Source organism: Cyprinodon tularosa, unplaced genomic scaffold (assembly GCF_016077235.1).
Source record: "Cyprinodon tularosa strain WSP-4 unplaced genomic scaffold, ASM1607723v1 ctg44, whole genome shotgun sequence".
Taxonomy (NCBI): domain Eukaryota; kingdom Metazoa; phylum Chordata; class Actinopteri; order Cyprinodontiformes; family Cyprinodontidae; genus Cyprinodon; species Cyprinodon tularosa.
The window spans coordinates 653,478-678,968 of NW_024039163.1; the positions used below are offsets into that span (position 1 = coordinate 653,478).

General features: G+C 38.1%; 1 protein-coding gene across 2 annotated transcripts in view; it reads right to left on the reverse strand.

Moving 5' to 3' along the window:
- Positions 1-25,491, reverse strand: part of mapk8ip2 (mitogen-activated protein kinase 8 interacting protein 2) — a 40,750-nt gene that overhangs the window by 1,857 nt on the left and 13,402 nt on the right. Inside the window, exons 2-13 of one of the 2 annotated variants that reach the window (XM_038299914.1) lie at positions 19,361-19,466; positions 10,788-11,021; positions 10,632-10,710; positions 9,278-9,481; positions 6,286-8,446; positions 5,986-6,194; positions 3,800-3,875; positions 3,299-3,471; positions 3,101-3,210; positions 2,011-2,133; positions 1,852-1,922; positions 1,660-1,758 (exon numbers count right to left, since the gene is read on the reverse strand). In XM_038299914.1, coding sequence (XP_038155842.1) covers positions 1,660-1,758; positions 1,852-1,922; positions 2,011-2,133; positions 3,101-3,210; positions 3,299-3,471; positions 3,800-3,875; positions 5,986-6,194; positions 6,286-8,446; positions 9,278-9,481; positions 10,632-10,710; positions 10,788-11,021; positions 19,361-19,466 — 3,645 coding nt within the window. The remainder of the gene's footprint in view (positions 1-1,659; positions 1,759-1,851; positions 1,923-2,010; positions 2,134-3,100; positions 3,211-3,298; positions 3,472-3,799; positions 3,876-5,985; positions 6,195-6,285; positions 8,447-9,277; positions 9,482-10,631; positions 10,711-10,787; positions 11,022-19,360; positions 19,467-25,491) is intronic. The other variant, XM_038299915.1, reaches the window with a different exon arrangement.

The window sequence follows — 25,491 nt, forward strand, 5'->3', positions numbered from 1 at the left end:
AATATATGCCGCATCTGTACTCATTTAAGTTTTTCACATCAAGTTTCAACCAAACGCTGTCGTGTATTTTATTTACTTCCTAATTGCTTAGTATTTAGCTTTCTTCTATGGGCCCTGAAATCCGACCCACATCACTATCACCCAGTGCTGTTACCTCACGGTTTCACTGTGGTGATTATGTGTTAAGGTCAATGTGCAGGGTTTTTTCCCGAACAATGCATTCAAAAACTCCCATCTGCCAAGACCACTTTTTTACATGTGCTCTGTGTTCTCTACCTAACTTGTGTCATATTTGCTGTAATAGCAGAAACTTCACTTTTACTCTATAGCAGAAGATCCTGGAAAAAACTGTTTTCTATCAGTTTACAAACAGAAGCTCAAGCCTTCTTTGGTTATAAAGAAGAAGAAAAAATATTCAAAGCACATTAGCAAGTCCATCCCTTTGATTAAAAAAATAAATAATGAAGCTTTTCAAGAAACTAATAAAAAAAATCAGGCATAAGATATATTTAAGTAGTATTACCTTAAATTAATAAATGTGATGAGTTTGAGGACACTGACATTTATGTTATTTGCACAACTGGCAAGTGCTGTATATGTAGATGTAGAAGAGAAATGAAATCCCTCAGCTAGCCACCACTCTTTAACCAAGATATAAATATTCTGCGGCAATTGGCAGATTAAATGTGGGTATAACAAAAATTTCAGTATTATGAGAAAATCCTTACCCAACAATCCAAGGGGGAAAGTAAAAAAAAAAAAAAAAGGAGCATAGACGCTAAAGGATTAAAGGAGGCAACTAGATGCTGGCAGAAAATATGAAGGGAAAAGCAATTTAATGAATCCCTTTTAAGATTATCCATGGATAAAACACAAAAACACAAAAAGTTAGGTTATTCAGATGTGTGCTGGAGATGTGAAAGAGGAAGATGAATGGAACTGTTGATTCTGAATGATCCACTCTAATGAGTGATTCATGGAAATGACAAAGATAGCCTCCAAAAATAACTGAGCTTCAAGCTTATTAACAGCCAGAGGGGATTTAGGGAAATATGGGTACAGTACTACCAGAAAAACAGCTAGATATATACTGTATATATGTACAAGACGATAATGCTAATTTTGCTTGTTTTTTAAAATGTGTTAATGCTGCAGTAAGAGATGTAATAGTTGCAATGGTTACTCTCCATGCTGGCAATGGTATTAATGAGTAAAACTTTAACAAAAGGGAAAATAAAATAAATAAATTGGTCAAACTTAACAGATACTTGTTGCTTCCAAAAAGCGGGCTGTTTCAAGTAATAAATACAATTCTTATTTGAAAAAATAATTTTTTTTTTATCTACTCTTGTTGTTTTAAATGTGAAGAAAAGCAAAGACAAAAGAAAGCTAGAAGGGAAAAATTCTATAGTTGCATTTATGCCAGTACCTTAGAATAGAGGAAATATCTGTTTGAAGCATAGGAACCGTATTAACTTCTGTCTGAGTGCACATTCTAATAGAAAATAATGATACTGAACTTATTTTATGGAATCTTTTGGATAATAGAGGTGATGAAAAAGGCATTTCTTCTATTTTTTTTAAATAACAGACAAAAACATTCATACTCTCCACTGGTTACAGTTTGAATCGATTATTGTTCTATTATTCTGGACGTACCCAACACACTCAGCCACAGGCCGCATTGATTCCTGGGATACAAACACATGGCAAGCAAATCTGTTCAGCATCGGATGCTTTGTGATGAAACCAAAGTAGCTGCAGAGAAATATAAGCAATAAGATGCAATCAGTCACATGTTAAAGCTGGCAGTCATAACAGGAGGGCATAGGAGTGGCGGGCTTTGTTTACCAGTTGTTCTTCGGATGGCATCCACAGAACGAAATGTTCTTCATCTGGAAGAAGTGGCTACATCTGTCGTACTGGAGAGATAGATGGACAGAGATTAGATTGTAGATGAATCAGGGAGGTAAAAGGACTCTGTACAAAACTGATTTCATTCACTTGTACCTCATCAAGGGCGTCATATTCGTCCTCCAAGCTCATGATGAGTTTAACCCCTTGTAAGCTGATCTCCAGTTCACACAGAGAAGGAGGTCGCACGTGTACCGTCCGTTTCCGCGACATTGCAATCTAATCAACAGAGAGTGTGTTCATGTGTAAGGGCATGTTTGAGAGACGTGTTCATTGAGAGTACAGGGTTGGTCAGATGTTTACACAAGCTCATGATCAGCAGAGACAATGTTAAATTGATTTGGCGGTTTGATGATAAAGCTTCATCTTGTTTTTTTTTTTGCTTTTTTCCTCCAAGATGGAGGTTTATAGAGTAACTCTAATTTAATGCTTTTTAATGCTCCTTTAATGGTCTTAGAAATAATTTTAATGCCCTATATATATATAACATGGCAAAATCTTTTGTCATCTTTAACGTCAACAGGCTGCAGCATTGTCCCGAATTCCTCGTTTTCCAGCCACTTTTATTGAAAATTTTATTTTGCCATTCTCTAGCTTTTTCTCCTCCTCAAGCTTCTTTTCCGAACATACAGCTTTACGCTCAACCAGAAGCAGTTTAACGCAAACATGTGGAACCAGTTATATCTGATATATCTGACAAAATTGTTTTTATAAATGTTTTTTTTCTTTTTTTTCAAATAAAGCATTTTAAATGCCACAATAATCATATTAAATGTATTTTAATGCCAATTAAAGCCTTAATTTAAAAAATAATAATTTAATGACTAATGACTTTTAATGACCCGCGGAAACCCTGTATAAAATCAGAAATAAGCAAAGGTCTATATTTAAATCATTTTATTTTACAAATTTCCTGGTATGAACCCAGCTTTTAACACTGTCCATAATGTAAGTTATTGCACTAGAAAGGGCGTCTAGAAGGCCTTTCAGTGTAGCTTTTATATCCATCCCAGTTTGGTAAGAGACTTTAAGCTTCAGGAGGGGCCTAAACCTCAACAAATGAATGATCAACCAATCTAAATTAAGTCTTATGTGGAAGATCATTCATCCAAACAACGATGGGAGTGTAATATACTGTAATAATATACAGCATGCTTGCTTTATTTTTATATATTTATTGTCTTACCTTTTGCATGGCGGCACAGAGAATGCCGTTGCCTTGGTGATAAGGTACCTCAACAGAACCCAAAAACTGAACATTGAAGGTCTCTATCCACCCTGGATTCCTTTTCAGGCCTGAATGAAGGGGACAGGAATGTGTCCGGGTTTTAGCATTCCTAAGTTTAATGAGATGTTAAAATAGTGGACCCATGTCATCACTCACCCAGCAGCTCCTTGGACTGACCAATGACCTCATGGGCATAAAAGGCAGGAAAGATTCCTTTTTCTCCTGTTCTCATGTTATATCCTCTGTACCAATAGTCATCCTCTTCTTCCTCCACATATAAAGGATCATCCACATCCAGCTCCAGTTCGTCCTCGTGTCTAGGAATGAATCTGGACAAAGCAGAAGCAGAAAAAAGGAGGGAAATCATGTTGTTGTTAATGCTGGATTTCCTCTGATAAGATATCGTCAAATGAATGCTTTGTGGATGAAGCTTTATGGATGTGTACACAGTGAAGGCTGTTTTTCATTGTGTTTCAATGAGAAAATTGATCTCATTACGGTCAGCCATCCTGCAGCGTCCAGTTCTACAAATAACCGTTACATCTGCTGTCTTTCTAAAAATGGATGTTGCAGGACACCAACAGGGTGTAAGCATTGAAGATAATACTTCATTCATTCTCTTGTCTGGTTGCTAAAAAAAGAATGTTAAAGGTTTACCTATAAACCGCTCTGTGAGTCTGGTCTCGCTCCTCTCCATTGATGGTACATGAGAAAAGTCCAAAGGATTCTGTGCCTACATGTGAGACAGAAACGAGTTACAAAGGACACAGTTCGTTAGGTACTGAGTTAGGAAACATAATTGCTCTTTGCAGGATCCTTGTGGCTGTGACTCATTTTGGTTTACATGTGATTGTTATTTTCTGTTCCCGGCCAAATCTAAAGCTGTTCTGCATTTTTCTTAGAGTTTAGTTTATAGCTCATTTCTACTGCACTTAAACAGATCACCAGGGAAGCTATTTACTCCAGGAAACATCCCTGATCGGGAGGAATCACTTTCCATATCACTCTGAACTCCCTACTCCTGCTTTAATCTCTCTGGAGTCCATATTTGCTACTAACATTAAAAATGTGTACACATAACATTTCATTTTTCGGTCCTCTTTGCTGAAATATGTAAAAGAGATTATCCAGGCAAAATAATTTTAAAGGTTTTACAGTTTTCTGGCCTACTTTACACTACTAATCAAGTGTTGTTGTATAAAAACGCAAATACCCCTTGTTTATTGAAAGAAAAACCCACAATGGTCACAGAAATCAACTTGAATCTGACAAAAGTAGTAATACATTAACAATTATATGAAAGTGAAGAAAGTCAGACATTGTTTCAACAGAATGAGATTTAAAAAAAAAAACTCATGAAACAGGCCTGGACAAAAATGATAATTTAAAAAAAGACTGAAAAAAATGAGACCAACGGGACAGGTTAAACCAAAGTGTGTCCACTAATTAGCTTCACAGGTGAACACAACCTTGTAATCAGTCAGTGGGCCTATATAAAGAGATACAGGTAGTCACTGTGGTGTTTGGGACATGATGTGTGTGCCTCTGATTTCTTTTTCTCCCTTCCCTCTTTGAGGGGAAAGATATGTATATATTTTGTTATTCAAAATGTTTATCTAAACAAAATTAAACTAGCAATTTAAAAAATAAATAATACACCTAGGTCCAGACTTAACAAATACAAAACAATAATCTATTAATGAAGACATATACATAGCAGACACCACAAAAAAGGAGGGAATTAGAACATGGTGCTACTTTTTTATACACAGCTAATTCTCCCTTTATCCAGGTTTGATATAATCAAAATGTCCAGACAATATTGTGTCAACAAGTGACAACAAATATTCCAGTACCAGCTCCCAAATGTTTTCGAATATATAGCCTTGATGTCAAGTTTCGTGTCCATTCCATAATTAAAACATTGAACGTTTCACATTACCATGTTTCAATAGAAAAATATTTTGGCTTCTGAATTTTCCAGTTTAACAAAATCATCCCTTTGCAACCAAATAAGCTGTTTTTAATATGTTTCTGTCCATAAATGCATTAAGGGTAAAATATATTCTATATTACATTTGTTTTCTCTTAGGCTTAGCACCAATAAGGTACCTTCCCAGTAGGAGTTACTAAATCAAGAAATAATGAAATACACTCAGTATCTGCAGGTGTTTTATATAAACAGTATACAGTGAGAATAGACTACAAACAGGGAAGATTCATAAAGATTCAGTATAATATAGCCAAATATGTTATAGCCAAAACAAATCTTGTGAGATTTAGCTTGACAGTCATTAGGTTGTTGGTGTTATAACAAAATTACATAAAGTATGTTTTATTTCAGCATTGCAAAATGGGATTTTTATTAGTATCAGTTTTGACATAAGAAAATATTTCCTAAACAAACGTATCTGGGTCAGTCCTGATTGAAACTTGCAGGCTTTTGCATTACTAAAAGATGTCTATTCTTTTTACAATCATGAACCAAATAAAACCAGCCATAATGTGCTTTGCAGGATGCTAATCATGCTAATTAGAGACATAAAAAATTCACCGAAACTCATGGATTAATCTTTGAGGAGGCGATATTAACTGACTGGGTATCAGGCTGCTGGCAGGCATATTTAGGTCACATATTCATGTTTTATCCTGACATTGGCCCGCTAAACCCAACTGAGATTCTTTAGTTTGAAAATAATCCGACTTTAGCATTTCCATCTGTCTGCTGTGTTTTGTTAAGCCAGATCTCAAATTTTAGAGAGATATATATATATTTTAAGAAAATCTAAATTGCTGTATTTAATCATCTAATGAAACTTTTTTTTTTTTTTTGCGTCGCTTACTTGAGGAGCGGGATGTGCTGTTGACAAACACGTTTAGGAACTTCTTTGAAAATGGAAGATCAGCCTCAGGGGAGGAGTCTTCAGAAGGGCTCAGGAGTTCTGGCCTGACCTCCTCATCGTCATTCCTGTAGCCCATGTTTCCAGTCCTCAACGGCTCCTCATCACATAAAGTTGACAGCTCACTGTCATCACTCAAAACTGATGTGCACCTAAAAGAACAAACCAGGAAAGTCAAAATGTTGACACAGCAAGAGGTTTGACACTTGGCTCTGTTTTATCAGCTTTTTTGAAATGGCCTACCTCCGGAGGCTAACTAGTTCCAGCGTTGTGTTCTCATCCACCACTAATGTGTACTTCATAGAGTCATAAGCCAGTCCTTCATCTTCGTGTGGCTGCCTAATAATCAGGTCTTTCTCACACAGTGGGTGGTCATGGTCAGGTAAGGGATGACTGTGCACACTTGAGTCAATGGGTGGTGAGCTGTCAAGGAAAGGATAAGAGTCCCCATTGTCCTCCTCTTCATCATTATCAGTGGAGTAGGTGAGGCTAAAGCAGCGGTTCGTTTGAGCAGTTGGTATGTCAAGAGTCAGACTGTTTTTGACCTCCGTGATGCGCTCCAGAGATGCTGATGAACGACTTGTTGGCCTGGGTTCAGTTTCCCGCCCCTCATCTTTGTCACTGATCACACTTTCACTGAGGCTTGGTGAGTCCAAATCCCTTCTGCCTTCCAGCATCATCAAGTCATTGTTAGGTTCTTCTTCCACTAGACTCCCAGTGTTCTTGGATAATTTCTCTGTGGAGTTTTTGTCACAATATCTATTGGCATACAAGGAGTTCAAATCTGTGGTTTCCTTCTCACTGTTTGCTCGGCAGTCCAAAATCTTCAGGCTTAAACTTCCAACATTGGGATTGGTCATAGAGAGATGAGAACTTTCACCTGGCTCCATCCCATCTTTTCTGTACCCTTTGCCTTCTGTTTCACCTCCCTGTGTTTGCCCCATGTCCAATTTTTTATCCTGGCTCTCGTCATTAAAATCATCTCCATCTCCAATGTCGGAAGATGGTGAGATGGTATCTGACATAGAGGCCTTCCTCCTAAAGCACTCCTCAGGGCAACTAATTGGATATGAGCCCTCTGATATCATCCGGTTGACTAAGTTGCTAAGAAGCCATGGGGAGTCTGAGTTCTCGCTTAGGTCGTCTTCACTTTCTGACTCAGACTCTCCCTCACTTGTTTCATCATATTCATCTGCACATGGCATTAGTCTGGAACCCACTGGTAGGTAGAAGGAACGTTTGAAACTCTCTAGGCTGTGGTCTGGTTCTATTTCAAGAACCATTGGTCTGGACAAATGGTCATCACACCTCTGAGCTGGAGGGAGAGTCTCATCTGGGTCGGCATGGTGCTCACAAACCAGCTCGTCATCCACATTCTGCAACCCCATCAGAGCCTGACCGTCATCGTAGGACTCAGGAGGAAAGACGGAGGAGTCAACAGGTGAAGGTGTAGCAATAGTCGGTGAGGGATTAGGGGATGGAGAAGGTAGAAGAGAGTCTTCTTTAATTGGGTCACGCTGGCCCAGAAGCAGAGATGCTTTCAGGCCAACAATCCCACTGTCTTGTTCTAACTCAGTATCTGGGTCCAGTTCCTGGTCTGATGTTGGTGAGCTGGCCTCCTCGATCGAGTTGGTGAGGTGAGATGAGCGCCCGCTGCTGCTTTCATCACTAGTTAAGTCCAACTCTGTTTCTGAGATAGAGGAGATCATATTGGAAACCGCAGGACCACCAGAAGCAAATGCTGCTTCAAGCTCCCCTTCAACGTCAGAATCCGATCCTGGAGAGCTAAGGTCCTTGTCCTGGTCTGATGTCACATAACCCTGTTGGTTCATGTCTGCTATCCCTGGGTCTGAGGATGGAGAGGTCGAATCGTTAGCTGCTGGCTCAACAGAGGAAGCTGTTGGAGATTCTGAACTGTTGGCCTGGTCTGGAGCTTCAGAGCGACTTGATGATTGAAAGCTAGAGAAAGACACTGCGTCCGAGGGCTCAATTGAGGGGAATTCCACATAAACTGACTGATTCTCCTTGCAGGTCATGTCACATTGCTCCTTGTATATGAACTCCACCTCAAATTCCTTCTCCAGCTCTTCATCAGACAAAGGGGTATCGGAGCCCTCGTTTGCTCCCATGGGAGCCGTCGATGACAAACAATGACTGGTTCCATCTGGGTCTGGATCATTTTCTGGTTGCATCCCAGACTCACTGGTGATTGTGTATGTGTCTGTGGCTCGCCGGCTCAAGTGTTTATGATTGTGGTCACTATTGAGGTCGTGGTCCACCTCTGTGTCTGAACACTGGGAGTGTTCATCAATGGAGGGCACTCTGGCTTTCTGGACTGACAGGTCTGACTTTGACTCAGTGAACTCTGAAGGGCATGGGTGGGACCTGTGCTGACCAAATGATCCTGTGAAGATAAAAACCACAGAGGAAGCTTTCAGAGTAAACACCAAAAACACAACACTCTACAACCACAATGAAGTTGATGATTAAGAACTGGGAATACAGGTGGACAAGCCTAGGAAACCGAGACAGAGAAATTCCTGCCCTGTGCATATGACAAGGTTTTTTTTGGTTAAAACTGAAAAGTTTTTTTGTGTTCTATTATTGGGGCACAAAACTACATCTGTGTGCATTGGTACAATTTGAAAACAGGTTCTACAGAGGAAGGATTCACAAAACAAACCTCTTTCAAAACATCCTATACTCAGTTGTCCTGTGCACATGAAAAACCGGAATCTGTCAGGATAAGGAAACACCAGCATCCTAATGAGTCCTTACAAAGAATAAAGGATGTCAACCAGTTAAAAAATCATACTGGTGGTTTTGTATATCAAAGTCACCCAAAGCAATGGTTGAACATCTCATCTTTGCATGCCCATGTATGGATCTAAGTCCCACCTTTGTGAAAGTTGTTTTAGAAGTGGTGCCTTTAAAGGCAGAAAGTGTTTGGACGCATGCACATGTTGAGGGGAGACAGGGTAATTACAGTTTTTAGCCTTTCCAGAAATCCAGTTTTCAATTCATCCTTGTCATTTGCACAAGGCCTTGACCATGCAAGACAGAAATAAAGAGTGGTATTCATTTAAAATTAATCAATATTCAGTACAAAACAAAATGTAAGCAAGCATCGATTAAATGCACAATGTTGTTGATTGGACATGTAAGTTATAAGCAAATCCACAACACAGCACAATGGGAATGAAATCCAAGCTTGCTGGGCTGGCCTTCATGTTACCATATTCGGGCCTTTCCCGTCTGTTGCCCTCCATGTCGCAGAGGAGGGGCCTATGAGGACACTGGGGGTTCCCGCCCTCCCCTGCTTGTTTTGGAGGAGTACCTTTGCTCTGTGGCCCTGGAGCCTGGGACAGTGGTGAGGCTCTACACTGGCCTATCACATGGCTTCCATCCTCCAAGCATGAGTGGGTTGGAGACAGACGACCTGGATGTATGACAGTTTTTTTATTTCGCTGCAGAGTTCAAAGCCATTGGAAGATCCAGAGTTAAACGATATTTTTACATGTACTGTATTTAGTCAATCATACTGCATTCTTAATAAATAATTGAGGGAGCCAGACTTAGTTATCTTTACAGCAGTGTTGTTATTAAAATTATTAAGACTCAAGCTTTACCTAAGGTGTTTGTGTGGTGTATTAATAGATATATATTGGTGTTTATCATAAATTGAAGTAGCTGGGCAGTGATTGACATCAAGGGAAGCTGTTTTGTATTGGCTATGTATGCTGCCTGTCTGTGTAATGTTGTCAGAACATCAGGACATTGTCAGTATAGGAAAGAATTGACTGGGCATTAAATTTCATGACATCAAACAAAAAAGTAGACATTTTGAAGGTCTCCTTGAAGCTTTTACCACTCTTCACAGTAATTTCTTTAAAGAGATGGCAGAGGAAACATCTTTAAATGCCCTCTTAAATGCCCTCTTTACAGGTATATATATATATATATATATATATATATATATATATATATATATATATATATATATATATATATATATATATATATATATATATATATATATATTTATAATGTAAAGGTATATATACATATACTGATTTTGGTAACTTTCAAATAATGATGACAAAATACCACTAGCTTTCATATATATCTAATCTTAGATATCTTAAAATAACTACAAATAAATGGTGATTTATGAACAAAAATATCTGGCATGTTGTTTAACTGCTATAGATATCAAATCATCCCCAATTCTACATGAATGCATTTTCCAATTTTTGTAAGCATATCATATAACACAACATGCTGTGACTGTAAGGTGAAAAACCTTCAGACCTATTAATAAAGACCACGTTAAATGTTTGACCCATCAAAATATAAAAAAAATAAAGAATCCCTGATGGGATTGGTTGAAAACATTTGCAGTTTTACGTACTCAGATTCACATCTCTATTCTGCTATGTTTTGTGAAACATACTTCTGTCTATTGCATTCTAAGCATCCTGTCAATTCAGTAAAAACTCGGTAATAGCGATGATTTGTGTTTTTTTATTTTAGTGCTATATTTTTGTAGCATATGCAACTCTTCTATATACATAATGTGACTATGTCACCTTGTGAAGTAGGATTGCGTAAAGAGTCTTGCCAGCTTCCTTTTTTTGGGGACAGACTGCTGTTGTTGTTCAGCGAGTCCTAGTGAAAGAGATTTTTGGTTAGATATGGATTCATGAGGCAAATACAAAGAGCCCTTAGATACTCAATCTGCAAACCTGTGAAACAGCAGTGGTGAGGTTTAGTGTTGTGGGTCTGCTCTTCAGCGTCCCTAGGGTGGGTGAGGGAGGAGGGGATGCAGAGGGAGACGGTGGTCCATCGGGGTCAATCTCTTCCTCTTCTTCCTCTCCATCATCCTCATCTTCATCATCAATCATCTCAAACTCTTGGAAGTCATCTTGGAAGGAGCAGACTGGGTGGTGCATATCGCTTTTCTCCAGGATGAGGGAATCCTAGAAGGAGAATGCAAAGAGAAAAAAGAGGAATTGTTGATATACTAGTCATTTAGACTGTTAAACACACTAAGGACAGAGTTTTAACATTAGCCTTGCACCTTAAAGCCTTTTCTTCTCTGACTAAATGGACAACATGCATAAGGACAAGAAAAGAATTAAATTAGCAGCCAGATGGTGAGCAGCAAAATGTCCCCTAGTTACACGGAGGGCGTTTGTTAATGATAAACACATCAGGACACAGTCATCATCAGGCTCATGTGAATGTGTCCACACATTAAACACAAAGAATAAATCTGGCCTCAGGTGTCAGGAAATGTATTAAATGTACCTGATGTTCTAAAAATAGATACAATCTTCCAGTGTTAGTTTTTTCTATTATCCAGGAAAGATAACAGATTAAATTCAATTCTTATTGAAGGAGGACTTGGAGTAAGTCAATTTACCTCACCCTGTATTTGTAAAGGTCGATCTTCTTATATTAGACCATATCTATTTTTGGTAACTGGTAAAATGGTAAATATCTCTTTGCATTAAATGATAAACCAAAAAGGTTACAGATCAAAATAATGCTTTTGTTGTAATGCTATGTTCAGACCGTACGCGCCAGAGGCAGCAGAAGCAGCTGGTTTACATGCAAAGTCAATGGTTGACGCGCATCAAGGTGCAGCAAAAGGTGCCAGAGCGCGTTGATCTTTTTGAGTTTCTTTTTGAATTTTCAGTTATTTATATCATTCTGTTTTGTTGGTCATTGGTTTCTTTTCCATTGTGTGTTATAATTAAGCTGTGTTGCATTTCTGAGTAATTCTCTGTTTCCCCTTTGTGCAAGTCTCCTTTCCCCTAGCTCCCTTCCAGTTACCTCTATCCACACTGCCCCATATCAGCTCATTAACCCATTCTTTGTTCTGTCCCCCATATATACACCTCCTCTGCAGTTTATTATTGCTGGGTTCTTGTTTTTTCTTTGCTATTAATGTGTGTTTTCCCTCCTTGTTTTTGGTTTTTTGTATTTTGCTTTTGGACTCATCTCTGCCTACCGTACTCTGCATTTGGGTCCACAACCATATCCACCACCAATTGACACAGCTAGCTAGTTACAGTAGCATTTTCTTGTACTTAAAAAGTTTTAAATGGGCAATTTAGATCTAAGAAAACAGAAAATAGGTATCATCCTGGAAAACCCTGATCAGCCCCTCTGTAATGCTAAAATTGTATAATATAGCTAAAATGTGTTTGCCACTTGTGTGAGCTCTGAGACGCTGTTGTTGCTACAGATGTTAATTAAGAATATTAGAATAAAAAGGACTGAATGTGTGCATTATTTAAATATTTACAAGTAAAAAAAAAAAACATTTAAAAGCAATATCTTGTTTCCATGCTCTTTTTTACATTTAGTGCTTTAAGTGGCACATAAAATGTGAAAATAATTAAAGCATGAGTATTCTATTTATCCAAGGCAATGTATGTTGTTTCATACAAAGAGGTTGACAATATTTTGAAAGGGAGCTCATGTCAAACCATTTCTTTTTGCTCATTAGGATTGCAAATGCATTTCTCTGCATCAGCCTTATGATAAAGATAATGAGCCTCTGCAGAAGGCTGGGTGATCCAGCCGACTATCAAGTTTAAGAGCAACAAAATGGAATTGGATCAAGCAGTCTTGTATTGGGTTTCATCGGTTTACCGGAAAGAACAACACAAAATGGTTTTAGGTTCAATAAACCACAAAGTAGTCCATAACCTATACTTATGATGATAGGAGACATATAAAACATAAAAATGTTTTGTCACCAAATTTCTTAGTGTTTTATTCCCATGATCCTCTATTCCATACATTATATTTAACAAATGCTTGGATTGATTGGTCTGTTTCATCCCTTTTACAGGCGCAGCAGTTTTCCTTGCCTCTAAGTACAGCCTGTTTAATGGAGGAATCAAAGCTCACCCTCTCACCTACACCCACCACACAATTCTGCTGATGCCTGGTGCATCCACTTTCTGCTATAGAATCTGAAATGAACACTCAGCATACTAGCAGGAGAGTACCCAATAAATATGTAAACTTTTGTCTTTGTACAAAACCTCTTTTTGATTATTTATTTGTTGTGATGCAATACAAAGAATGAAAAAGGCCATGATTTTCCATGGAGGATGGCTCAGACAAATAACAGTCATTGTGAAGTCAAAACCAAGGCTTGCTATGCTCCTTACACAAACTAAGTGTTAAAACTCCACCATTTGGTAGGCAAATTATAGAACTGACACAGATCCATATCTATGAAATGCATTAGATGTCAGCGGACAACACTGCAGCATCAGGACATATGCACAAGAAGGCCACCTGATTGACATTCAGGTGGCCTTAAAATCAAGTAAAACTATTAATAAGAAGTGTGTAGGCAAAAATACATTTCTGCAGTTTTCAGTTCCCAAGGACAACCCATCCATCCCAGTGACTATGCATCCTATGTCGATGAGCCGACAATTCCTGCACTAATGCAGGAGAGCCACTGGGAATATACTGACTCAGAAAGGAAATGTTTTCAGTTAATCAGCAAGCCTACATCTGACTGTAGAAGCACACACATTAACCTTAACCAATTATAAGGGTTCCCATATCAGGATAATGTTCTTCATATATGCATTTAAGCTGTTTTGTATGAGCTAGAGGAGATATAACTGGTAATAAGTTCACTTCAAGGGTGAGGAGTTTTTCAGTCTCTAATTCAGAGACCAAACTGCAGGCAATTTCAGCATCTCTAATTCTGTATCAAATGACTGCTGCTGCATCTGAATATGAGAGGAACAGTTACATAGAAGCTCTAACGTAAAATGTTTTATTCACCAGTGCATAAAACGGATACCTTTGGTCCATCTGTAATGCCATAAAACCTACTGAGCTGACAAGCTAAAAGCAAGAAGGAATAGATCCTGTGGAGATGATCTTACAGCAAGTAACTAACATTTTACACATTGGGTAAAGCCAGGGGAAAAGGTCTGAGAAAGCAATAAAAGATGTAAGAATTAAAATGATGTTGACATTATTTATATGACGTTATTTTCTAGGTCGACTTTATAGCTGAACTTAAAAATGGCAGAATGTTTAAGGTAGCCATGTTGATATTATCTAATCTTTTTGTGAAGATTTGGGGAAAATTTATTTTAGCTAGGTGCTAAATTTAAATTATACGCATTCCTGGAATTCATTCACTGTGCCTTGAAACTTGAAAACATATCCATTCATCCACTCCTTTAACATTTATAATTGAGTTAATGTAACGAGGCAATACTGTAGAACTACTACAAGTCTCTAGGGATGCATCTCTACCAGCTAAAAACGGAACTTTTTGCCCATTCTTTTTTGCTAAAAAGCTTACTCACAACAAGATTGTGACAACAAAAACTAAATCCAAACAACTTACTTATCACTCTGCGAGTTTATGTAGTTATTTTAGTCTCCAGCATTACACTGCATATTAACTGTCTTACCATTTAAATGAATTAAGGTTTAAAGCAAACTTTTAAAAGTTCGAAAAATAGGAAATGCAAATTTGCGGGGTTTCCCTTTGGTTTGATTGCCAATTAACCGAGCACCTCAAAGGCATCCTATGTCGCCATCATATTACGTTGTCATGCACGACTGTAGTAAACAGGAAGTAGAGGCTGCAATCTAGCAATGACCGTCACTACCAGCTCCGTACCATTAGCACTTTGTGCATGTGCAAGCAGTTAGTCATTCAGGTCACCATAAATAATTTATTTAAGGTAGTAAAAGTACGTATTTTTTTATCTTACATGGTCAAAGTATGCTAAACTACATCTTAAATAAATAATGACTTTTCTAAGAAGACTGGATGCTTGTTATATTCTCTCTGTTAAACTGCTTATCGGTTATAGGTTTATGTTTGTATTATGAAAAACTATAAAGAACATGTAAGATGTGTTCATAGGGTTGAGGGTATTGTATACTTTTAGAAATAAGAGCTTCCAGTCTTGAAATTGCTGAAATATTATATATTCTGTTTCCCTGGTTCATTTTGGCAGTTTGCATATAAATATTATTTATACTCTACGTAATTTTCTTGGATTTCTTAAAGGAACTCTAAATTACACAATAAGCTACAGACTCAGCCAAAAGTTTTCTTTTTACATTTCAGCAGGACAGTGTTATGACTGCAATGCTATATATATCCCACGATCCTTAGACATGTTACTTCAAATCTAAATGGCCTTCAAAAGGGTTTAGAAAAAAAAAATCATCATTAATTAAAAACTTGCTTTGGTTCTAAATTTGCTGCATCTGTAAATGTCAACATTTCAAAGTAAAAGTTGCAACGCAGCTAGAACACATAACACCGCTGCTCTGTCACATGCTGAATTATGCATAGGCTTGTGACACTCAGTCAGAGCACTGGAGGGATGGAGATGCCTATTAGAGAGACAGGAAGAAGGCAGCTGGAGGTGAGTTTAGACAGAGAGCAGCGGGGTGTCTGATTGTGAGTATGTGTTCATGTGAGCAGTTGTGAAAACAGCATGAACAGAAGGAGGAAAACTCTGCCGCCATTGTGGTTTCTCTCCCTGTCATGGTGAAATGCCGGCCTAAAAAGATGTAGGGGTATACAATTTCACCCTTTTGAGGGTTTTTGAAAGGACAGCGTGAAGCAAAAAGGATTAAATAAACAGTAAGTGTTAACATGCTTACTAAAGAGAAAAAGCCAGAAATATATTTTCCTTCACTAGTTAAAAAACTGATAACAAATAGACTAAAAACATCATGTTTTGCATGGACACATATGTGTGCCTCTGTTATAACAGCAATCTTTTAGGATTAACAGATTAAGAACTGAACCCCAAAACTAATTGGAAGTTATCAAAACTGGATTGAGGCAAAAAGATAATCTCACTATTTAGCTTAGCAGCTCTTCCCCAACATCAAAGGCATGCTGCCCAGTGGGATCAAATCATACTGACAAGAAACCCACAAGCCTCTGTCTTCTACACCAGAGTGATGATTGGGGGGGATAAACTGCTGCTTGGAATGATGAGCTGACAAAGTGTCATGCACCTCACTGATGCAAGAAAAATTAAACAGCATGTGAAGCACCCTGTCTATGCAATTCTGTCCCGGCTTTCTTTTCTCGTTATCTGACCGTACACACATACATGAACACTTAGAGGGCATCCGAGTGTGTGTCCTATCCATTCTGTCAGCAGGATTACTTCCTCCAGGCAATGAACCAACGTAACAATGACTAACACTGTGTCTAAACTATGCTTTCATGTTTGTGATTTGAGCAGTTGCGCTGTGTCTGATGGCTATAGATTGGTAAGAATAGTCGGAATGGCGGAATAGTCGATGTAAAAGTCCCTGATCTAAATGCCTTTCCCAATATTTTTACAGATACTGCACTAAAATGGTGGTATCATTATCGGCGAGTACCAGCAAATAGGGTAGCGATACCACTTTGAGAGCCAAAAGTTTATTCAACTATTGTCCCACATTCCAGGTAGGCAATAAAAAGTTCTACTGGACTTTGTATTAGTCTTTTTCCTGCTTCACAAAGGTAGGCAGCAGCTTGACAAAGCCATTATTTTACATCTTGGTAGTATGCAGTTCTTTATATATACACACACAAGTCAATTTCAAACAGGTGGTATCGGTATGGTATCGATATCGGCCGACACTGCACAGGATTAAAGTTAAGGAAGCATCATCTGTTGCAACATTATAGTGGCACCAATCTTGAGAGTTAATGGATGCCCCAATTCTGAGTCAAAGAAAATAAAAAATAAGAGGAAGTGATGCTTTAAAGGAAGCAGAGATAAGGAGGTGGCAGCGATCAAGAAGGGAGTGTAAGCTCTGTCTCTAGGCAACGCTCTGCGCAGGGAGGAGGGAAAAAACACTTGGGAGGGAGGAAAGAAGGAGGATGTCTCTGCATAGCAGCAAACTGCACTGGGTCACCCAGCTTCTGCTGCAGCCATGGCTCAGCGCCACTAGCATTAAACATTAACATCCAACAGGATAGACAGACAGAGAAATGGAGAACAGCTGAAATAAGATGACTTCATAACTTAACTAAAGAGTTTAGCTGACTTACAAGAACATACAAAATGTCCTATTTAGGCTTTATCTAATTGTTTTCTGAGTATGATTATTATTGACAGTAGAGGGTTTATACTTATTAGGTCATGCATGGTGTGTAAAGTGGTAAAGCAGCAAAGGCAGATAGCTAAAGATTTTTAAAACAAAGCTTTATATGAAGAAATAGCAGATCCACTTAGTCACTAAAGTGCCACTTTTAATTAATATCAGTCTGATTAATGAGATTGCAGCTTATTGAACCAAAACGCCACAAAAACTCTCTTTCCTTGCCATGTAACTTATTTGCAATTACTAAGTAACCAATAAACAGTAGAGTAACTAGCTTCATTATGTTACAGCTAGTTGTTTCAAATCCCAAAGACTTGGTTCAATTCCTCGGTTCACAGTCTCAAAATGTACCTTTTTTGTGTACCGTAATTATAAAATTATTTAAAAAAATCCACTTAACCGCACTTAAGAAAAAAGTAAATCCTAAAATATACTCTGTAGAAGGATAGGCATTTATATTATGTTTGTTGTTATGAATTTGTAATAAATATCAGTGTCATGATTAAACTCCGAGAAATACTCAATATTTGTTTCTACTATTATTTCCAATGTTTGATCCAATAAAGAAATGATAAATTCCTAAAATATGATTAAATCCAGTTACTTTCTTCAGTTTAGTTAGAATATTTCCAATTCTTTATCTAACTGGTGCAAAAGCCTTTTGAAATGGGTGTCTCTGATTGAGGCACTATGATTACTGTGCTATGCAGTGCAGGTGTATTAAGATTTTTTTAATCAAAAATTTGTTTTACTATCACCATACTACGACGTAGTATTAGGGCCAGGCTAGAGATTTTATTTAGATTTTTTTTTCATTCGAGAATAAAGTTATAATATTACAAGAATAAAGTCTTCATATTACGAGAATAAAGTTGTAATATTATGACAACAAAGTAGAAAAATTACGAGAATAAATTCATCACACCAAAACCTGTTTCAGAAAGAAAGCTTCAAGCTCCACTTTGATACTACCCAATTTGATGCTAGTGTGCTAAAAGATTTTCTTATTTGTCAAACTGATGCCAAAGTACAACTTCACATGATGCTCAACATTCCGCATTTTAGGGAAGAAAGTGCTTCTTCTAACAAAATCGCTAAATTTAAGGTCCATATCGCCAATTGCTAACACCAGACATTGCTATCAGAAGCTATTTATAACTAAGATTATGTCTATTTTAAGGACACCTGTTTATATGAATAAAGCTAGGGCTGCAACTAGTAATTATTTTCCAAATCGATTAAACTGTTGATTATTTTATAGATTAATAATTAAATAGCCAAAGGTTCCATAAAGAAGACCTTTGACCAAATTAAACCAGGTGAAACTAGAAATTTTCCACTTTAGGAGTTCTGGATAGAGCATATTGACAGGTGAAAACATTTTTTGTTATCCTAAATGCAAAATGATTTTTTTTTTTTTTACAGCTTTGGTATGTTTTAGAGTCTCTATACTCCAGTTAACAATTAATCAATTACTGAATTAGTTGACCATTAGTGCAATAATCAATTAGTAACGATAAATCAAATTCATTGATTCATCATTCATTGTTGCAGCCCTAAATCGAACTTAATTAGATATTAGTATCCCATTTCAGGCAGATGTTTGTTTATTTTTATTTTTTTTTTAACATATGATACAATGGGAGAACAATAAGCACTATCCAAAAATAAAACAGACAAAAAAATTTATCCGTACATAGAAACTGCTACATTTAAGAAACAAGTAATTAAAAAATAATGATGAAGATTGTATTGGTAATGTATAAATTAGGCAGTAAATATGTATGTGGGTAAATAAAAAGTCTAATTAAAATGTATTATGACATTTAATTCTCACTGCCAAATTTATCTACACCTTACATTTATTATTGCTTTTTAGTCCAAATACTTGTATACCAATTAATTTACTGAGCATTTATTTATTTATTTTCAATCATGTCAGTGCTGGTCCTCCGTATATATGTTCCCTTTTCTTTATTGATATATTTTCTTTCCATGGTGTGTGTATGCCACAACTTAACTGTACTGTTCTTAATGCAAACATGTTACAGGCAATGTTGGATGTCATATTAGGAACCTACCAGGTTTGCTTTTTTTGTTGTATTGATAAATGTTTACTTGTCACTTACAGGCACTTTATGAACGGAGGTGGGTGTGTGTCTGTCTGTGCACTTATATAGAGGTTTACCTTTTCGTATGGATCAGAGTCGTAATTGAGTCCAATCCCACAGTCATCTGTGATTTCCGAGAGGTCTTCATCATCAAACTCCTCTAGGCTGATGTCATGGGAAGGCCTAGAAACACACAATGGAGACAATATTAAACGTGCATTTGTAAGAAAATATTACAGCAATTTCTTTTAAGATGGGACTTTCTTTGATTTATACCCACAAACAACCAAACCCATGTTTACTGAGACAACTTGCTTTAACTTACTCAGCCAGATATTCCTTCTTTCTTTCACTAAAAGAACCACAATACCCACTCATGTAAAACAATAACGACCTAAATGAATACTCAGTGATCAGTAGGGCATAATGTGCATGTGTTGAGGAAGGAATTGTTAAAAGTTCCATTTTATGTCAGAGTTTCTTAACTTTCTTTTACAGCATCATCGCTCCACAGCAGGGGTGAAACTATGTATCTGTAATGAGCCAAAGGAACTCTGGTATTGTAAGCTTTATTTCATCTGTGCCTCATTACGTCCAGCAGCCTCATGAGACTGCAGCAGCTGCCTTGCATTTAGTCAAAAGAAAAGCTGCATTGCAGCTTTCCTGCAAATATCCTTTACCTCTTACCCTGAGATCCAAAATTAGCTCACTTTGTCGGTAGGTTTCCATGTCTGCACAGTGTGTGTGTCTGTACTCTTTTATTTATTTTTCTCTCTCATTTGATCCTATTAAGGAAAAACTAGGGCTAGATGTAATTGGAGTGGGACGGGGATGCATCTGGCAGTCTTAAGACCCCCCCCCTTGAAACAGTTAGGCACCCTAAAGCCTCCCCATCCCCACACCAGCAGTTTTGGCGTTGATCATTATTGTTTCATATTTTGTGTTTCGTTATTATCTGATTCATTCAGATCAAATTGACACATTATGGCTTGATCTATGTGTTCTTGTGTCCATCAAATTACTGCTAGATCTGCACTACACATTTTGTAGGGAAATAAATCCCTAGAACCTTTAGCATACACTGCAATATTATTGTTCAAATTCAGAACTGGGTGTTATAGGGGCAGCTGAGGAAGCAGCATCACCAAGTGACACTGGAGTCTAAAAAAAAAAAGGGCAATGTACCTGCTTCACCATCACCAGACAAACTATGTGCAGAGTCAGAGACAGACTGGCAGCACCAGACTGTCAGAGACAGTCTGGTGCTAAACAACCCATTTCATAGCACCCACGCAGACAACCAGAGAGCAGAGCCTAACCCTAACCCTAACTAGAGTAACAGTAAGCCCTAAATGTTGACAACAAAATGGCTGATATTGCATGCATTTGTTATTTCAAGGCTGGAATATTGTAACTCTTTACCATCAGGAAGTCCACAAACTGTAGTTCAAAGCCTTCAGCTAATCCAAAATGCTGCAGCCAGAGTTCTGATGAACTTTAAAAAGATAGATCAAATTTCTCCTATATTAGCTTGTCTTCCTGTTAAATCCAGAATAGAACTTAAAACCCTCCCTCCCACACGTAAAGGATACAATAACCAAGCCCCAGTCTTACATTAGGGATCTGAACATTTCTTAAGTTCCTGACGAAACTGTCATGGTCCTGGCACTGGTGGCTTGATTGCTTATTCCACCCACCTGTTTAGCTCTGCCTGTTCTCATTATTTCTCATCCCTTCCACCTGGTTCCAGCCCCTATATATACGGTTTGGTTTCAAGCTTCCAGTGCCAGATTATTCTAGCTGTTTTGGTGAGAGTAAATCTAGCGTTAAAACTACTTTTCTGATTATTCTGATGGTGACCTGTTTCTGTCTTGTGGATCCCGAGTTTTGCTTCGCCCCTGTCTGCTCATTTAGTCTGATCAGCCCTGGACTGTGTATTGGATTCTACTGGCTTACCGAACCTGGACTGTTTTCCCGACCACGGCTTGGACTCCCTCATCGGTACCCTCTTCGGCTCTCAGATCTCCTGGTAAACGAACTTGGTTCTGTTTTCGACTTCGGCTTGGATCTCCCCTTCTGGCTACACCTGCTCCTCGGCGCCTCTTGGCTTCAGCGCCGCTCACCTCACTGCGCTTCGGGGGCTGCGCCCGCCTGCGGCGGAGGACTGACTCCTTCGCGGATTCCTCCCCTCCTTCTGGGATCGGACTGAACTTTGAACCAGGTCAGTGACTTTAGCTCTCAACTGCTTCCAGCCAACCATTCTTAGTCACTGACCTGAGTTTCTGTTTCCACAGAGGATCCTTGTACTCCGCCCCTGCTGACGCGCCGCTATCACGCTGCTTTCTAAATAAAGCCTGTAAAACTCTTCCAGCTCTGTCTGTCTGAATATTGGATCCAAGGTTTAGAGGCTCTTGACAGAAACACATTACTCAGTCTGCAGGATTATGTGTGGTTCCTCCAATTTAGAATGGGAGGGAGATCTTTTAGTTATCAGCCTCCTCTCCTGTGAAACCAACTACCAGTTTTAGTCCATGAGGCAGACACCCTGTCTACTTTTTAGGGTATATATACCTTTCCTTTTTAATAAAGATTATAGTTAGAGGGGCTCATGTTATCCTGATGTATCCATATAGTTATGCTGGTATAGGCTTAGACTACTGAACTGGAGAACATAGGATCACTTTTCACCATTCTGTTTCATTCTATTCAACCTCTTATTGAACGATCTCTCTGCTTTATCTTATGATAGCTTAATGGGAAAAAAAAAAAAAAAAAATGTAAATCCCTTTATTGTCCCATAATCGGTAAATTCACTCTCTGTATTTAACTCATCCCCTTAGGGAGCAGTGGGCTGCCATTGTGTGGCACCCTGGGAGCAGTGTGGGGTTAAGGGTGTTGCTCAGAGACCCAGAGTAAGAGGTTGGAGCACAAGCGCACTGCTCTAACCACTAGGCCAACATACCCCTGGTCTGTTCCTGTTTGGCTGCCACGCCATCCCTGAGAGGAATATCAGCTGTCCTGCTGCCAAGGGCGTAGGAATATGTTTACTATTGGGGGGGACACATGTCGGAAATCTGAGATTCGTATTCAACAGAAACATATCTTAAGTACGCTACTTAAAAAAAAGGCTATTTAATCTTTTACTTTATTCCTTTATAAATGTGTCTTGCAAAAATAATGCATTTAAAATTTACATAATGCATTTGTTCATAAGATGTGAGCAAAATGACTGGAGTCTTGGAGCCCTTGGCATATTTAGTGTCCGCATACGCACTAGAAAATCAAATATTTCAGTTGGATTAAAAACAATTCAGTAGGCCACAGAAGTGCAAAGTTTGATATGTTTTATTTTGTCAAACTTCAAATAATGGTCAAAAAATGAATTTATATAGGTTGACTGACAGAGGGAGCTGACAGTGTGGTGAAGAATTATGGACAGGGCGCTTTGAAGCATCTGGTTCAAAAACGCATTCTAAATCTTTGGTAGAAATCCATCTATCCTTCCATTTTCTGTACACCCTGTCCATTAGTGGGGTCGGGAGGTGCTGGTGCGCCAGTCTGTCCCGACCTTTGGTAGAAATGGCGCCTTTAATTCCAATTTGCAGTACAGAACAGAGAAAACTACAGAGTTTTCAATGTTGTGTTAATCTGTTTATAGTCTAAAAAGAGGAGCCAGCAGTTTATTTGAGGAAATAAAGGTGCAGAAGTTAATTAGTTGGTTAATTAGTGGTTGTGCAGCACTCCGCTGCACAACCAATGCGGCCGCCGCTGCTAAGAATTAAAATTAATTCTCCCTGTGGTTTTAACTAACGATCAGGAGCGCGGCAGGTATAACATCTGTCCATTTCGGCGAATCAAAACCACGCAAAAAATAAAAAATCCTTGTTAAACGCACGCCCAGACCGGGCTAATTTCAACACAAGTTGTGTTAGGTGACTGTTACTCACACTGACGTTTCTCTTTTAAAAAAAATCTGAGTAAGTCCTACTGCTGTTTTAGCCTTTTAGTTGGTGGTGGCAATGTACTGAAATGAGATCTATAAAAAAAAAAAAAATAATTTTGGCTAGCGTGGCAAACGTCTAGAGAAAGTTAGCAGTTAAATATTGGATGAGTGATCATCCCAAGACTACGGAAGAGGACAGGGCCATTGAAAAAAAAAAAAAAATGTTAAGTGATTTTTAAATTTTATTTCAGTTTAATACGGGAAAAAGGTCAGAATTCTGACTTTTTTTTCTCAGAATTAAGACTATTTTTCTCAGAATTCTGACTTTAATCTCAGAATTTTGGATCTTAATGTACTGTAGATGGTCACCATGAAGGAAGAGATGTGGAGCACTCAGCTTCACTGAAAAAGATGTGAGTTGTTTGAGAGAGCCAGTGACACATTGGTGGAAATGATGGAATTAGGCAACGTTTTACGTGCCCGAGGGGTCCCCTCATTAATGGAGGAGCAGAAGGTCATTAAAACAAGAGAGCTAGTCTCTAAAACAGACATGGCTATGGCTGGATGCTAACATGTTTGTTGTTAAACATACTTTTGTTATATTACATTTGTGCTGTGTTTTCCAAATAGTGTAGAAAATGAATGGTGGGTTCATAATGTTTACCTTTTATGAGCAGGACAGTAAGCAGAGAAGTGTAGCATTACCTCCAACTAGTTAAACTCATAATTATGAAGTTATTCAACAAATTCCTCAAGTAAAAAAGTGCAACTTTTATTTTTTCTTTCTTTTTTTTTTTTTTAACCAGATTTGTTGATTAATTTCAAAATGATGTATTCCTTCCAAATTTCCAAATCTGAAGAATTTTTTAAACCAATATCTACATTATTTAACATTTAGTTTATGTTTTAGCAGTACTTCCTGTTATATTTCTTTATACGTATATTTTACATTTTCTTGCACAGCAAGCTCAGCAGATTTGAAATTGTGTGCTTGTGTAAACACAAGTAGTCAATCTTTACTCTAAACATATATTCTGGTTATTTTTTAGTTAGACCTTCTTGTTTTTATATATCTGTATAGTACCCCCCCCCCCCCAAAAAAAATAAAAACACTGTAAATTGATTAGAAATATTAATCATCTGTCAGATTTCTGAGAAAAAAGTCAGAATTCTGAGATTAAAGTCAGAATTCTGAGAAAAAAGTCAGAAGAAAAAAGTCAGAATTCTGAGATTAAAGTCAGAGTTCTGAAAAAAGTCAGAATTCTGACTTTTTTCCCCATGTTAAACTAAAAAAAAAAATGTAAAAATCAGTTAACTTTTTTTTTCCCAGTGGCCCTAATCCTCTTCCGTACAAGACTAAGATGCCTAAACCAAAAAGATTCAGTTTCTATATATGAAAGTGAACTGACAAGACGTTATAAATAGGCAATATTCATAGCAGCAATCCCGACCGACCATTTTACCTCATTCACAAGTTTCTGACTTCTGTGTCGCCGTTTCCCTCTCTGCTGAGAGCTCAAACACTCAGCAGTTCAGAGAGGGGAGGGGGAGTACAGTGACGTAACGCTATGCTGCGCCTTCAAAATAAAAGCACGCTAGTTAAAAAAACGTCAAAATCTAATATTTTGCGGTACAATTTTTGGGGGGGACATATCCACCTGGCTTTTATATTGGGGGGGACATGTCCCCCCCGTCCCCCCCGCTTCCTACGCCGCTGCCTGCTGCCATCAACATCTTTGTTTATAGATGTTGGAACTTTGCCTGTTTTTAAATGTAGTCCTGCTTCTCTGACTGGGACTAACTGTATGTGCTCTCTCCTAATTGTCTGACCTAGGAACTGGCTTAGCGCTCACTGACTGGCTGTGTCTTTCCTGGATGGGGCCTCCTGTTGAGCTGGTTAACGGTTATCTTTTGTATCTCTGCTTTTGTATGTTCTTTTCTATATTATCTTCTTGAACTCCAGTCAGTCACTGCAGGAACACAATCCCACTCATGTTGGTTCTACTGGAGATTTCTTCATGTTACAAGGAAGTTTTCCTCTCCAGTTTTACTACTAGCATGCTTGCTGTGAGGGATTGCCTTCGAGTCAATGAGTCGATGCAATCAGCTGGTTTTCCTTAGATGGAAAAATTTGAACCAGTCTGACTGTATGATCTGGTTGAATTGTCTCTGTATAGTGCCCTGAGATGACATTTGTGAATTGGCCCTATATAAATAAACTGAATTGAAATTGATTGAATTTAGGTCACAGCTAATAACCTACAG